The sequence below is a fragment of the Nematolebias whitei genome, chromosome 18 (assembly GCF_014905685.2).
Source record: "Nematolebias whitei isolate Nwh7 chromosome 18, NemWhi1, whole genome shotgun sequence".
Classification (NCBI taxonomy): Eukaryota; Metazoa; Chordata; class Actinopteri; order Cyprinodontiformes; family Rivulidae; genus Nematolebias; species Nematolebias whitei.
The window spans coordinates 32,202,173-32,219,325 of record NC_056515.1 but is presented as its reverse complement, the minus strand read 5'-3'; the positions used below and the strand labels follow the sequence as shown (position 1 = coordinate 32,219,325).

At 38.1% G+C, this 17,153-nt stretch overlaps 1 protein-coding gene across 1 annotated transcript in view; it reads right to left on the bottom strand.

Annotated features, from left to right (window-relative positions):
• si:dkey-1d7.3 (transmembrane protein 132D) overlaps window positions 1–17,153 on the bottom strand; it is a 42,056-nt gene that overhangs the window by 12,358 nt on the left and 12,545 nt on the right. The window contains exons 4-7 of the mRNA XM_037692044.1: window positions 12,444–12,590; window positions 8,709–8,880; window positions 4,691–4,834; window positions 921–1,129 (exon numbers count right to left, since the gene is read on the bottom strand). Of these exons, the coding sequence (XP_037547972.1) occupies window positions 921–1,129; window positions 4,691–4,834; window positions 8,709–8,880; window positions 12,444–12,590 (672 nt within the window). The remainder of the gene's footprint in view (window positions 1–920; window positions 1,130–4,690; window positions 4,835–8,708; window positions 8,881–12,443; window positions 12,591–17,153) is intronic.

Below are 17,153 nucleotides of genomic sequence, written 5' to 3'. Positions count from 1 at the left end.
CATCAGAATGCAGGAAATGGCATCCACTTTATTTAAAATTTTCTGGGGGAGGACCCCCAGACTCCGCCCCCGCTGTTTGCATTCTGGCATCATATGCTTTATAAATTAAGCACTGATATCAGAACAAGTATTAATGTTGACTAACCTCAATGGCTAAAGCCCTATTCACACAGGCTTCGTTTTACCCAGGGACCACATGTAATTACTCCCCAGCGTCTGCTTTTTATGTAGCGCATTTGCATGGGATCACCAAAGCCTGAGATTTAGCTGAAATTTATGGACATCTTCCGGATATGATGTTAACACGCTGCATATTGCGTAACATCTGCTTGTTTTTTGTTGTTGTTTGTTGTTTTTTTTTTTGTTGTTTCATCCGCTTTTGCTGGTCTGGGACACAAAAGGTTATTTATGCACTCCAATGCAGCCTCCATTGCCAAAAGCAAATAAAAATGTGCCCAGGAAACAAAATGTCTAATTGCATAAGGGATCCTACCCATTTCTGTCCAAATCAGAGATGCCTATTCACATTGGATTAGTATTGACACAGGACCTCGAGAGTTCAGCAAAATCTAGGTCATTTGCGGGGGAACTTTTACTTTACAAATTACTAACATGGCCGATTCGCACGGGATTAACAACACAAACAATCTCTGTAATTATTACCAATAGCTTGTGGTCCCTAGGTAAAACTAATCCCGTGTGAATATGGTTTAAGACAAGTTTCAAGTGAATGTGTACACATTTTTGACAGTTTAAAAATAATTTGAAATGTTTTTTGTAAGGTTTCTAAAACTTTTTCAACCATTCACGCTATCGTCCTTCTACAGTTCAAAAATCTTTAACCAGATTTTTTTTCATGTGTTCTTAAGATACTCAAACCTGAAGGGACAACAAATGCACAACCCCTGCTTACGTCTCACCTCCTGTTACCAGTTGTAACTGGGACCCTCCAACCTTTGATCTGGCTCAGCTCGGTGTCGGCCACATCGATGGTCAAGGGCAGGCGGGGCATCCATACGCTCATCTCCAGCTGCGCGCTCAGGAAACCATAAGTAAAATTGACCATCACTGTGATTTTGCCTTTTGTCTCTTTCCCATTTACGTAAACATAATTGCAGCGCTCGGACACCTGGCAAGACAAGGGACAAAAGAAAAAGGTGAAATACCTTGGTGTCAACCAAAAATGTGACAAAAGTTGACAGGTTACAGTTGAGTGAATAAGAGGCCTGGGCTGTTTTTTTTTTTTTAGATGTTTCTCTAAATGTAAAAATATTGGCATTTTTCCACATGAAGTACCACACAAACTGAACAAGATTGTTTTTGTTTGGATGACTGATAAGCCGAGATGGAAAACAGAAGCATTCACTGAAATGCCATCCAAAACAATACGTAAAAAACACACTTCTGTGCATTTCACACTACTTCCAAAGGGTGGCCAGGGAATCTCAATGTGTTTTGTGTTCACGTCATCTAAAGTCACAACTGTTACAGAATGTAAATTAGCCCTTTATGCCTGTTCCTACAGTGCTGTACAGGAGGCAAGAGTCTTGCATTCCCCCACCAGTAAGAGCAATGAGGTGGGACACAGCACTTGGTGTGTTTTACTTCAGATTGGAGGCCTATCTCTGCTGCTGCTTCACTTATCTTAACAAACCAGTGGCTCCACTGGGGTAATTGGAGAGCACTAGACTGGAGAATAGAGTGTAGCTTTGGAATATGGGTGGTAGAGAGGGAGAGGCAAAAAATAAAAAAAGTAAGGAAATGGAAAAGGAAGGAGTGTCTTCTAAAAATAGTTGAATTCTGGTGGAAGTGCAGGCAATGGATGTCGACCGTTCCCTCACTGAACCAAAAAACTTTCTGATGCCTTGAGCAGCTTTCCAATGCTGGTTCAGAGTACCATACATAATCCACAAAACATTTCTTCTAAGCAATAAAACTGGTTTGAAATTTTTTTTTACTGCATTCTTCATCTGAACGTTTGTTAAACTAAAATATTTTCTAAACATTAAAACTGAGCTTATTAGTTCATTTGACAGGGACAATGCACACAAACGGAACAGAACAAATCTGTGACTGATGCAATGCACAAAGAGCATATAGTGATGGCTAATTCGCAACTCCAGTCCCTGGTTGGGCATTTCTACGCATTAAAATATATGCAATTTATCAATCAGAATACAGTAAGAATGCATACGTATTCATGCCTACATATTCATGTAATCAACCTTATAACCTCCAAATTCATAATAAAACTATACATTAACATACAAACAATTTATTCTGTTTTAAAGAACCGCTGCCCAGGTTGCTGCCCGTTTTCTTCTATAGGGACAAACTAATGGGGATTTGATGTTTAAGGAAATAACAGGAGTTCATGTCTTAACTCTTTATTTAAAAATAATGACTGCAAAATAGCTTTAAATGGGACATTCAATCTAAAACTGGCATCTAAAGTCGTTAACGGGAATAATTAAATCATACAATAAACCATTTTTGAAAGAAAATAAAAACCATTAATGCACCTAACATGTGTATGTGATTGTACCAGCTTTTGCTGTTTATTATATCTTTATGTACATTATATCCATCCATGGGGGGAGTGGTGGTGCAAAGGTTAGAAGGTGGGTTCTACTCCCCAGTGCGATATCATGTGGGTGGGAAAGGTAAAACGCCTGCTTACAACCTCATTTTCCCCACTCTGGGTCTTTGAGCAAGGCTCTTAACCCCCACATCTGCTCCCCCGGGCGCCCTAGATGACCCCTCTGCTCCACACAGAGGGCTGTGGTAGCTCAGTGGTCTGTGGCTGCATCAGGAAGAGCGTCCGGCGTAAAAACAATTGCCAAGTTTTCATTAGAATTAGTTTGCTGTGGTGACCCCTGAAGAACGGAGCAGCCGGAAAACAAAGAAGAAAACTAAATAAATTACAGCCGTCCATCTCTTTTCTTTAATGGCTTATTCTCATGCAGGGTCACTGGAAAGCTGATGCCTATCTCCAGGAGTCAGTGGGTGAAAGGCAAGGTGCAAAACAATTTACGATACAGTTTTTGCCATTTTCAATTATCCACCTCTCGGTCTGTGTAAGGTCATCCTTGTGTGCGCTTGTCAGTGTTTTAAATAGCACACACTGACATTCACACAGCCCTGCTCTCAGTGATTGATCTGTGATCAATACAGATGCCCCCACTTCCTGTTGGAAACACATGTAAACTACAGATTAATAGAAAAATGAAGACGAAAAAGTTATACTGAGGTTACTGTTATTTTCTTACGTGATGGGGCTTTTCATCCTACCAAACAAATCCCTGCTATCAGAAAAAAAGATTTATAAGGTCAGGTGGCATTTGTTAGCTTTTGCTTAAATCTCTGCCCAACACTGGTTTTAACCGTGCAACTGATCACAGTAAAACAACTTTACCACTCACATATTTATTTCATTTTAAACCGTCTATCATTCATTAATTTCAAATTTAATTAAAGGTAAACCAGAACAGGCTTCAGCTTTTTTTTTCTGCCTATTATATTAGAAAAATATAGCATCCATCCAAAAGAATTATATGTTTTGTGTATTCTCTATAATTATATGAGAATAAAAATGCTGCTCTACTGATCTCAAGTACAATTTCAGTCCTTCAGATTTTATCCATGCATACATGACAAGTGTGATGTTAGCCAAACTGCTTGTGAACGAATCCCTCATAAAAATTTGACTTGTGGCCGCTGAAGTATAAACAATAGATGCTGTGGTTTGAGCTTTGACTTTATCTGGTCACTTGCATTGCTCTAAAAGGGGTCACTGACCACAGGAAGCATGAGAGGACATCCATGCACAATGTTAACTGAATTAGGCCTCCACTAAGACTGTATTTGTAATGATTCTCTATCTCTATTCAGCTTTAGTCTCACTCTTAAACAACACGCTGCTTCATGCTCACAAAGCCAGAAACATGAATCCACTGCTAAAAGCTCATATTACTGTGCTTACTGTATGAAATGAGAGCCAAAATTACAAGCTCTGTGTCAAATACATTCTTGCAACTTAAAGTTTTTATTCACAGTTGTTTAAAACACACACAGAAATACAAACTGGCACTCAGGCCTATAGGTAAGCATAGACCTAATTGAATATGTATTTTTTCCCCATTACATCCAGTCATCCATTTTCTTTACTAACGTTTTTGCTTTTGGGTGAGAGGGTGGCTCATAGCTGGTGGCAATTTCCTGTGGTCGTTGTGCAAAAGGCGGCGGACACTGGGCAGGTCCCAAGTCCATCACAGGAGAACTTGGAGACTAACGATGCAGACAACAATCCATGCTCTCACTCACAAGTTAGTTACCAGTGAATGTAACGTGCATGTTTTTGGTCGGTGGGAGTAACTCACAGAAAGCCCTTGCATGCAAACTCCACACAAAAAGGCTCCAGCCAGCAAGCGAACTTGCCATTGCATGAAAATCAAAATAACTGGAGAATTGGCATTTTCCATGAAAATGCTGAGTGGTCAATGACGGCTGAAATTAGCTGAAGAAGCTAAAACAGAGTTTTTAAAACTAAAAGAAGCAGGAGTTAAAAGCTAAAAGTAGCAAAGCAATAGCTAAAATCTGGAAAAATAGAAAAATGCTAGCTAAAGACTGGGCTAACTAATTAATTACAGTAATAATGGCAGCCATTATTTCTGCAGTTTTCTGGCCTTACCTTGAGCACATCCTCCTCTGTAGACCTGCAGCTGGTGTAGTTCGTCACATCGGTGACTGAGCCGTTGGCCTCAACAGCAAGCGTTTTCACAGGAACTGAAAGCATTTTTCCCGTCAGCACGGCAGTGTTCAGAATATCTGTGGTCTGAGCAGACGGACGAGCACACGGAGAGCAAGTTATTTACAGTATGTGCACTACATAGTTGCAGGTTTACTTCATGCTGCTCATGTCCATTAATAAAGAGCATTTTATACAATTCAATCTTGTTTTTGAGCAAAACTTTAACACAATTGACTCAACTTGTACTGTTTAATGTAAATCCTTTATATTTGCATTTATGCCCCTCTGCATCCACCATTTCTTTCCTTTTCAAGTCTTTTCATTTTCTAAAAGATTGTTGAGCACCAGCTTGTGCGGCATCCTGACCTGAATGGTACTACCACTGAAAATAAAGAGATAATAAGACTCAATATTTACAGTTATTGGCAGCAGTTCTGCCAATAAACATTGGGATTAATCCCTAAGGGTTGTCAGTACAAATGAATAATCTAAAAATATTAACGGATAGATTTCTCAGTTGCAACATTGTATGAGTTCTTGTTCCACTTGTTATTGACTCTGGATGGGTTTTAAATAACTCTGTTCCTGCATCTTCTTGTATCAAAATAGTGTCAACACCATAAAAAAATAAAAATAAACTTTTTTTTAACTGGATTTTTAAAATCAAATAAATAAATCAGGCCACTAACTGATTGTACTATTCTTGGTTTAGACAGTGGTGAGTTGTATGTAAAATGTATAATGAAAAATTTTGTCTAGTTTTATTCCATGAACACCATTTGTGGCAGTGTGAACAAAACCAGCTTCATTAAAATCTGCATTTTATCCAGTTTAAAGCAACAGAGGCCTGCAGACAACCCCAGCTGTTGTAAGACGAGAAGTAGGATTCACTTCTGACGGGAACATCAGCCCATGGCAGAGCTAAAACTGTGACAATTTTGTACATAAACGGTTATTTAGAATCAGCTAAACTTGTAAAAATTGTCTAAGGATGCTGGAAAAAAAAATGCAAAAAACACAGACAAACAAGAAAACCATGGAAACCCTTCACATAGGATCCCCATGGGTCTGATATTTGAACCAGATCTGTGAACCACTCCAGATGTGTAAAGATTAACATGGAGTATTTAATGTGTGCAAGTGATGAAGATGACATATCAGGCAAAAAGTAAAGGCAAAAGACATTTTAAAACAATTATATTCTAATCTACTTAATGATTCTGAACAACATACAAAAAAAAAACAAAAGGATAAAAACTAAATGTGTTTTCCTAACTAGTGTACTCTAAAAGAAGACATCATAAAGAGCCTAAAAACCCACATAGGAAGATAATAATTAGAGTAACTGCTTGTAATGTTTTCACCCTTTTTTAATACCACTGACAAAAGATGAAAATCCTAATTAAAATGCTAATTACTCAATGAACAATGAACATCTTTGTGAAGTGTCAAATCAAACACCAAGTTGCACAAAAGAGTCAAAGAGTTCTGCTTCAGTAAATCTGATCTGCACAACATCTCTTCCTTTAAAATACAAACATATATGCAGATTTTGAAAAGTAAACCATCAATAAATAAGCATGATTTCAAAACTACAACCAAGCTTGAGATATCGTGTATTCTCTAATAAATGAACAAGCTGCAATGTGAGAATTTAAGTTTTAAAGGCAAGTAAAAAGTAAAAAGTCAAAGATAAAGTTCATCTTTGACATGTATGGCTAGGACATATTAATAACCAACATGAAACACTTGCCATCATCCCTGTCATCTTGTGTGCATGTGAAGAGATGACGGGTAGAGAGGAGGTGTTGGCAAGACTTAGACAGATTAAAAAAAAATGATTCAGTACAATCCCATTGATGAAACACTCCCTTACAAAGTGGACATTTGTGCTAAAATAAAATAAATACTTCTATAACTGCAATAAATGTGCCACTAACAAACGCTTTGTAACTTTCCCAAATCTAAGCATCAGATTCTGTAATTATCTTTAACTCATTTAATAGTCTTTATTCCTCCCTCTCCATGCTGATGTTAAAGTATCAGTGGGCGCTCGGCAGATGTTCCATGGCAGCGCCACATTCTCAACTCGGTCAGCCTGACAGCTGCTGACCGCAATTTCAAAAGGACATGTTCCAGTCCAGACAGCAATACTGACCTGAACATAAGCCAGGGGATCAGGGAGGAGCAGGAAATCAGAAAGCAATCGCGGTGCTTCTGTGGCGATGCCAGCAACACGCTGGGAGAGCTTCACATCCAGTGGTTTTTGCAAGCTGTGCAATAATCTGTTAACCTCAAGTTTTGGGGATTTTTCCCGCCTAAATGTATGTGATTTGCACTCAGCTAAATGTGCTATTATCAAAAACACTTGTTCAAATTATAAGCTCAGCTGGTTAGACTCTGCAGATAAAAGAGAAAAGCTAAAATAGCAGAGAGAAAATGGGGGAAAAAAGTCACAAAAATGTAAGTCAGCCTGTTTCTGGCAGGAGTTTTGCATCCAATAAAAGTTAGCATGTCTGTAAACTGTACGAGTTTATCTTTCTGTGACCCAGAAATGTGGAGTTTTTTTAACTGTGACAGAAAAGAAGAGCGTTTTCCACCTTAATCCCATAAGTGACTGAGATGAAACAAAATTCCTCCCAGATGGTTTTTTGATTTGAGTCGACTATTGTACCATGAAATAGACTTGTGAGTCTCTCGCTTTGGACAGACACATAGCATCAAAATTTAGACCCAAATAATCTGCACAAATAGACAATGTGGCAGAACATTAGTCCGGTCCTGATCATAATTATTTGTGATATAAACAGTCTGTAATTAATCTGAGACCAAGGGAAAACCACCCATCCATCCATTATCTTTTACCCGCTTCTTCCATTTTAGGTCACTGGGGTCGCCGGTGCCCATGTCCATCAATCACTGTTTGAGGAGCGGGGGACATCCTGGACAGGTCTCCGGTCCATCAGAGGGACACATGGAGACAAACAAAACAAACAATCACTCTCTCACTCACACTTAGGAACAATTTAGAGTTACCAATCAGTCTAACATGCATGTTTTTGGTCTGTGGGAGGAAACTGGAGTACCTGGAGAAAACCCACGCATGCACGGAGAGAACATGCAAACTCAACTCAGAAAGGCCCCTGGACTGGGATTTGAACCAGGAACCTGCTTGCTGAGAGGCAGCAGCTCTGCCAGTTGTGCCACCATGCTTCACCAAGGGAGAACTAACTAATTATAAATATAGTAATCCTGGAAGGCCTGAATATCCAGCAGTTCAAATTAATTTTTGCTAAAGATATATTTACTTTAAATAATAATAAAACATTATGTATTTCGCTAATGAGTGTTGGAAAAAAAATGGGAAAAAAGAACAAAAGTTTGGTAGAAAAAAATGTTTTTAACAAACAAAAAAACATCTATCTATCTATCTATCTATCTATCTATCTATCTATCTATCTATCTATCTATCTATCGTATGTGAGCAAAATTAGTGTGTACACGTTATTAAGGGTTGACAGACTCTGCGCGCTTTAACAAGTTTAATTTTGAAAATTAAAAAGTTATCTGTAAATGTGGTTTGTGACAATAAAGCATGTTTCGCAACAGCCAAGACTTGTTTTTTTTTTTTACATTTCAGGTGCAAACTCATGGCGATGTCATCCCATGATGTGTTGTGTGGTTTTCTAAAATCAAAAATCTCCAGAGCTGAATGTTTCCACAAGCGTCTTTAACGAGACAGAGAAACACAAGGTAATCCAAAAGTGCCCCCAACAGACTGCATTAATTTAAAGACTGTAATCCTCCCTCTGAACGGAGTTTCCTTTTCATCTGCTCTATCAAAACTCTCTCGGATGCAGCCTCAGTTGTATCTCTTTGACTCTGACTGACATTTATTGATCTGTAAAAAGTCTTGCACTCCGGCTGTCTGCTGAGCTGATGCAAGTATTGTTCTCACCATCACCAGAGGTGCCAGTCCCATGTAGTCTCTGCGGGTGGTGTAGATCCGCATTAATCCAACATCCTTGACATTCCCTGGAAGTTCCAGGCGCCAGGAGATGGCCTGACTCTCAATCTGTTCGGAAACGTCTTTTGGTACAAAATCAAGTTGCAAAATCTCCAGAGGTCCCCTGTTAGGAGATAAAATATATATAAAAATGTCAATTTAAACAGGTGAACACAGCTATTTTTTAATAAATGCATACAAATAAAGTCGTCCTTATGTTACAGTCTCACTTCAGAGCTCATAAATACTTTTTTTTTTTTCAAAGTTTAAAAATGAAGTATTAAAAATGAAGCAGACAAGAAATGATTGTGAATTCTATGAGAAAACCACCTGTGGAGTTTTCACACAAAGACACGGGAGGTCTCCCTTCCATCAACACAGAAATCAGGTGTGAGAATGTGAAGGGGGAGATAAGGTGAGCTGACAGAGGCTTCAGCCAAGAAATCTGGTCAAAGAAATGCTATTTGATGTTTTTTGATGCAGGAGAAAGTGCAGACACACCTGCCCGTAAGAACAGATCAAAAGCAGAGCGGAGCTGTATGTAAATGGAGCTGACATACTTTGAAGTGGACTAAAACTTTGCATGGAGCACAACAATGAAACATCCTCATGGCTGGAATGCACTTTTAAAAAGAACGCACCTTTTTTGCTAAAAAGCAAATAATGCAGCCTGTAAGGTTTTATGTTTAGAGATATAATAAACCGAGTGGTACAACTTGGAAGATGTCTGCTTCCTAATCTGCATTTCTGAACGTGCGAGCACTTAAGCCCGGATAGAGTAGCCGTGATTATGGATGTGGATATGTGGGTCAGATGTGGGCGGGAGGTTGCTGGGCAGAGGTGGCTGCCGGTGTTTCCCATCACCATCAGGCATCACTGACGTAGTCAAGTCTTCTATTTTTTTAAGTCAGGTAAACGGGAAGAGAAAGTGAATAAATATCACGAAATTAAAATAATTTATTGAATGATGCTGAAAATGTTTAACAAATTGTTTATCCTTTTTCTCTTTTTTTTAATTTGCCCGTTTTACTCATTGTTTAAAATGCTTTAGGTTTGCTGTGTCTGTAATAATTTATGTGGGACTAACATTACCAAAAAATAATTTGCTACCAGATGAAAATCCCCCAAGAGAGGATTAAAAGGTTGCTTCTAGATTGGATCAGAGGATGGGACGCTGTGCTGTGACTCAGGAGAGACACTTGCTGAGATTGGTTATTACATGCTTACATGCTCCAGAGATTATCATCAATTAGCAACACGGGCTGGATTATTATCATTATCCATTGAGGTTTTGACTCATGTGGAAGGTTGGTGGTTTGATTTCCAACTCGGAGCGCGACTGTTGATTGACTTTGCTAAAACGTGCTGAAAAAGCTGAAATTGAGTTGCTACTGAGACGACAAGCTATAAACCAAAAAGAGCAAAGCACTAGCTAAAAACGGCAAAAAGGGCTAAAAATCAGCAGAAGGCTGGTAAAAAGCTCAACTCTGAAGATAATAAACTAAAAGTAAAATGATAGCTAAAAGTGTCACAAGACTAGCTTAAAGTAGCGTAAAGATGGCTAAAATTAGTAGAACGGTAACTAAAAACTAAAAATGGCATAGGACAAAATAAATTATGAATGATCAAGTAGATTTAAATATAATGTTTTAGATGGAATTGCAGTAATCTGCATTAGTAAATGGAGTTAAATATTTTCAAAAACTTTGAAAATGACAAGAAGCTAAGGTAGTAGCGTCTCCTGAATGAGTAGAGCCTGTTGGAATATGAATGTCTAAAAGAGCACGACATGTGCAGAAGTAATTGGATCGCAAAAACAAAAAAAAGTACAGAAAAACGAAAACCATGGAAACAATCATGTGAACGTTTAAATGTATTTATTTATAAATGTATTCATTTATTAAAAACAAAACAATTTCATAAATAAGAAATACAATCAAAAGTAAAATGAAAGGCAGCAGAAGGAAGAAAAATATCTTATTATATCTGCCCCTTTTGTCTGTGCTCACACCATATTTAAAGACCAAACAGCCTGAGTAAAGAGCTCTCAACTTGTATTAGCCGTTTAAACAAACTCAGACATCTCGTTGTGGCTCGAGGGTCAGAGACGTAAACTTGAAGTAGAATATTATACCACACTGGACTGAATTAAACACAAGCATCAGCCTTATTGATAAAGTAGGGTGACTGCTGTGGCTTCCAGCCGAAGTTCAAAGATACAGCTGTTAGGTGAAGTGGTAACTACGTTTGCTGCAGGTGTGGCTGTAAATGTCTACCTGCGTCTGTGAGACCTTGACCTGTTCAGAAAGTAGCTCACCACTCAGCAAGTGTCTGCTCTGTCACTTTAAATTGAACTGTTTTGTCTATTTACTTAACATAAGATTTGTATTGTTAGTGGGAGTGGTGGTGCAGAGGTTAAAGGCGAGCCTGTGATCAGAAAGTCACCAGTTCTACCTCCAGATACAGATTACATCAAAATGTGGATGGGAAAGGTAAAGCACCCACACCTGCCTCCACTTGCATTTGCCCCATTCTGAGCCCTTGAGCAACCATTACTTTACCCGCTTCTTCCTTTTCGGATCACGGGGGTCACTGGTGCACATACTCAGCAGTCACTATGCGAGAGGACACCCTGGACAGGTCTCCAGTCCATCACAGGGGACACAGAGATAAACGAGACAAACAACCATTCACTCTCTCACGACAATTTAAAGTTACCAATCAGTCTAACATGCATGTTTTTGGTCTGTGGAAGGAAACTGGAGTACCTGGAGAAAACCCATACATGTAAACTCCACCCAGAAAGGTTCCCGGCCAGAATTCAATTCGACGAACTTCTCACTGAGAGGCAACAGCTCTACCCACTGAGCCATCGTGACGCCTTGTCATACTTCTGAGATTGAAATGTTTGGCTCTACCCGACCAAAAAAGAACATGTGCAAATACATACTGCGACCAAGTGAAGAGTCAACGAGTCTGCTGCTTCCTTAGATAAGAGAACTTTACTAAATGGCTTTTCTATGTATGTGAATGTTCCTGTAAAGAGTCCTGAGACAACTTTGTTGTGATATGGTGCTATATAAATACGCTGAATTGAATTGAGTACAAAAAAAAAACTTCATGAATGTCTGGCTTTTAAGAGTTGACTTAAAATTTCAGCAAAAATTACTACTTGGGGTGAAAATTACCTAAAGTGAAGTATTCACACTATTGTTGCTATAATGTTTTTATTGTAGCTTTTTTATTATTATTATATTTTATTTGTTTGCTTGCTGTGCTTCTATTTCTATAGTTTGATGGTATACACGTGAAGGTTTGAATTCCAGTCATGTTGGTTTCATTTGTATTCAATCTATGGACTAACCACTGAAAACAGGAAATGAATTATCATATAGTCTCTGGGGTGGGGTCATAAATTCAAATCAATAATTTTCAATGTACTTTCTCCTTTAAAGCAAACGTAACATTGAAAACATTCTTTAATACTCCATGATTACCTCTGTTTGCTAACGTAGCAGGCAGACATGCAGGATGTCCTTTACATTGTACATAAACGAGACCAAATGAGACGACAAGGAGGATTAGAAGATCGAAAATGCTGTTATGTAGAGGAAACCGATTTGAAATGGGTCGGTGAAAACACTAATACGATGCATATAAAATATACAGTACATGCTGTGGACTGACCTTTTCTGAGTGATGGACGCCTTCCTGTTGCAGACAACAGAGACTGTGCTGGGAGTCGCTCCCCTGCCGGGCTCCACAACCACATCCCACAGCAATGGGTCATTGGGTCGAGCTGCACTAAAGGCCAGGCCCGTTTTCACAGCAGCCCTGCAGTAAAAACGAAATGAAATGTAAGCTTCCATTTAGATACTTTTCTATGTACACTTTTATTATAAAGTAAATGTAAACATGACCATTGAGAGCAAGGGCAGAGTACAAATGGTACATTTTATACACGGTATTGGTTGTATTTGCTTTAAAAATACATAAGTTTGTTTTCCTTTAATTATGTGCGTCCTGCATTATTTTTAGTGTTTAGCTTTTCATGTTGTGTCTATGGGTGTGAAACACAATGAGATGTGTCGCAGGCTGCTCACCCTCTGAGAATCAGCAGGGGTGTTTAATTCCCATTAGTCCTCAGGGCCAACTGGGAATCCGTTATTTAGATCTCTGATTCAAACACACACACACAGCTCTGACGGGAGAGACGGGATGCTAATTATAAATAATGTGATTGGAACAGACAGTCTTGATAAACACTCACCAGTGGCTTCGACTGCCACGCCAAGAGTAGTTACATATCAATGGACTGATCATTCATTCTGACTGAAAATATTGAACACTACCATTTTCAGCCGCTAGTTGGCACTCGAGTTGTATGGCATGCCATTGTGTCATGTAATAGGTAAGAGTGGTTATTAATGACACAATCGGCTTGCCAAAGCCTGCCACCTTCGTCCAGCTTGCCTGGAGCAAAATCAGCTTCGTTTTACTGCGCTGTCCCGGCAAAATGCAGCTAATTTGACCATTGAAGTGTATTTTTTTTAAGTAAAAGTTCAACTGAGACACACCTTTGCTATAATGTCGAGCAAACAAATAATGGTTTTAGGTGGTTATCTTGTTAAATTTCGAAGAAATGCACAGCTTTCCTCCCTCAGAGCGTGCTCCCGTAGCACCGAGGCAGCAAGTACTTTTGAAAATGCAGCTCATTTTATGGTCAAAGTCCTTTTTATTAAGGAAAGGTTAGACTGAGACAAAACTTTGCTATAATTTTGAGCACACAAATAATTGTTTTTAAGTGTTATTCTTATTAAAGTCCTCCCATGCATGATCCCGCAGCCACCATTTGTTTGCCAATCGATTTCTGGCATAACACCGGCCCACATTTCCCAGTTTGGTCCACATGTCCATGTTGTCAGCGGTGACGCATAATAAATGCGATGTATACGGCGAAGCGACGTATACGGAGAAGCGACGTATACGGCGAAGCAATGTATTTATGGATTTTTCCACTTTATTATACATATTTGGACTGATGCGACTTATACGGTGGTGCGACGTGTATGGCGGAAAATACGGTAAACTGATCTTAAGATTTTATTTTTTATGCTTCATTTAAGAAAATTTGACTTATAACAAGGAAAGTGTCCCTAATATATAGAAAAACTTTACCTAAATTGAGTATTATGGATTTTTGAACAAGCTGATTTCAAGAATTATTTGCTTAATTTAGGATTTTGCATCTTAATTTAAGTTTTCACGTTAACAAAAGAAGCTTACCACAGGGCGAATTTTCTTTAAATGGAATTGATTCTTTCTTGATCGAGCTAACTAAATCTCAACCCTGAGAATAATAATTAACAAAGAATGGCTGAGAATAAGACACCATATGTTGAAAAAGAATACTAAAAATAAGAGATTTTATCTTAAATCAAGGCACCAGAAGTTAATGCTTAACTGTATTTCATGTTTACCATGTGCTTTGACTCTTGCAGCTTTTGTTCATAAGACCACATGTTATGTGAAGCATTATGACAGCCGTCATTTCAAACTTTAGTGTCATTACATTCATTTCTTAAACTGAGAAGTTTTTTAAATGGCCTTATGCTTTAAGTAAGAAACATTCTTATCTGGAATTTCAACCAAACCTATATTCATACCCTGTAACTGGTAAATAAAGCTCAAGACGAGCTGAAATATCTTATTAAGAAAAAGTTAGACGTCTTCTTAGAATAAGCTTAACTTTCATGTGCAAAACTTGCTTGTTAATAATATTTTTCATTTTAGACAAAAAATAAGAAATGTATATAAGCAAGTTTTTTTTTACTTTCTTGAAAATCATTTTTTGCAGTGTTGTCATGATATAAGAGCTAGAAGCAGTTTGTTTGCCTTCCTAATCAACACACATTTCCAACTATGCACATTTAGAAATATGAAAGCACTACTCGAATAACCAATAATGGAATAGCCACTGAAGCCGAGATGAAGCTTTCACACACATTTAAATTGCAGTGTTTGTCTTTGATACCGAATGACAACCTGACAATTCCACTAATGCTAGATGAAAATCTATTTCTGGATTTAAACCGAACTGCCAGAGGTGAAATCTCCACCTTGTAGCCTTGAAAATGTATTTAAAACAATAAATATGCAAACAGTTTTAAGCAAACGGAACAGAATACCAATCAGCATCTTGCATCGTGCAGCAAATCCTTATAAAAGAAATATTTGATCAAAGATTTCAGTACATTTATTTTTATAACAGTTTTTTCTTTCTGCTTGTCCAGATATGTGTCACAGTGACAGAAGCACATGATGACCCTGTCCCAGGGGGTCAAACCACTCCAGCAGCCTCATATTCAGTGTGGTGACGCAGCGACTCAATCTTCCTGGTTCAACAAGCTTTCGGTCCACAAAGCAGACACGAGCCTTCCTGCAGTGAAACCTCATTCCAGCCTTTTCTTTCCTCGCTCCTTGTCACTGTCGGACCTTTTGACGACAGGTGGGGAGCTGAATACAAACCGACCTTTCAGGTGAACAACTCTTCATGCTGTTTTACTAAACCCATTCAATTTCAAAGCTCCCAGGTTTTCATACAGGAAATTTTAACTTGCACTCAGTAAATGTAGTTATAGGAAGACTGTTAAACAGTCAGGCAGGGTGGTCTTAGAATACACAAACATTAACAGACCTAATCCTGGCAGTCAGCCCAGATCATCTCTACCGTATAGTTTTAACCTCTTGATTCAGTTTCAATCAGAGCAGCAGATTATCTGGCCTAGTCCTGCTGGAGTGGACTCAATCTTTGGCCAAAAAGTGAAGTAGGGATTTTTCTGAGGAATCGCTCACTTTGCCAAGCTCCTCAGAGTTTGGACTTAACTGCATGGACTCGGTCACCTCATTTTTTTCCAAATCCATTCTGGATATGGCAGCAAGCCAGAAATACAGAGGTAAAAATTACTGAACTATGTGGATGATTTTCAGCAGTAAGATTGGTAAATAAGAATTTGGGGAATTCCAGGTGAAACGATCACAAATCTTTGCAAATAGTCAAAGCAACAGCAGATGTTGAAGGGTCAGTGTCTCTCAATCAAATCCTGTGTTGCTCAACAATGCAGTTAAAAATCATGTCACCTGTCTGCGTTTGTGCTTGCATGACAAGCAGTTTATAGATAATGTCAGTATAATATTCACGAAAGCACTTGAAATCCTTTAACCCATAGAGTAAACTGTGTGCCCTTCGGAACAATACACACACATCCAAACATTTTTATCTAATGGCCTGCATCCTGGCCTGCAGGAGATTATAGGGTGCTCGCTATGCATGCAACATGATATCACTAAATCACTGGATTACAGAGAGAATTGTTGTTTTGAAAACAAATCAATTAGGCAGAGTAAAGACCACAAAAACCAATCTGCACTACGCAAATCAGTTTTTCAAAGAAGTTGAAATAATGTGGAAAAAAAAACAGTGACTGGGATTTAACGAGCTTTCACGAAAGGTTGAATCTTTCAGAAATAAAGGTGGGCAGGCAAGTACCATGGTGTAAACTGTAATCTAATAAAATCTGCAAATATTTTGTAATAAAACTGCATTAATTGGCTCAAAAACACTTATTCAACTGACCACAAAAAATGTGTGTTTTAAGTTTTACAATTTTGGGGAAATAAAAAACACTAAATCATTTTTGAGTTAAAGCCAGCCTCTTTGGAAACCCTTAGTTCAGCTTAAAAAAAAATAAAGAACTTGGAGAACTGATAATATGTTATCCAATAAACTTTACACTAAGTTCATGATGATGTTCGATTAAATCGCTAAAACTGGGTTCATCAACAATTTCCTCAAAGACGTATACATTTTTATTTGAAAAAAGTCAGAGCTAAAAAAACAAAAAGTAAAGTATAGGAACATTCCATTAAAACTGACACAACAAGAACATTTATTTTCTATGTTAATAATTTATATTCTTCACAGCATTCAACACATGCCAACTTATTTGTGTAAATTAAATTGCAGGCCAATTTGCTTTTGTTTTTTTATGTTTATAAACGGGATCATTGTACATTTTTGTGCAAAACTAAAATATAAAATTATGTATATTTGATGTGAATCATGAGAGACTGCGGAGATCACTTTTAATGTTGCAGCTGTTGTAACCAAGTGGAGGTTTAAGTTTTGTTAAGGCAGGGAACATGAGGTATCACAGCTTAATTGTTTTATTGTACTCTCCTAATCATTGCAGCTGCTCCAATTATTTTAAAACCTCTTGTTGGATCAAATGTGATATTCAAAACTGAATATTTGTACTTTTGTAAGCTTTTCATCATTTAAAAATTTGATGTAGTTTAGTTCTATTTTTTTCATCAATAGTAGAGTTTAAATGACAA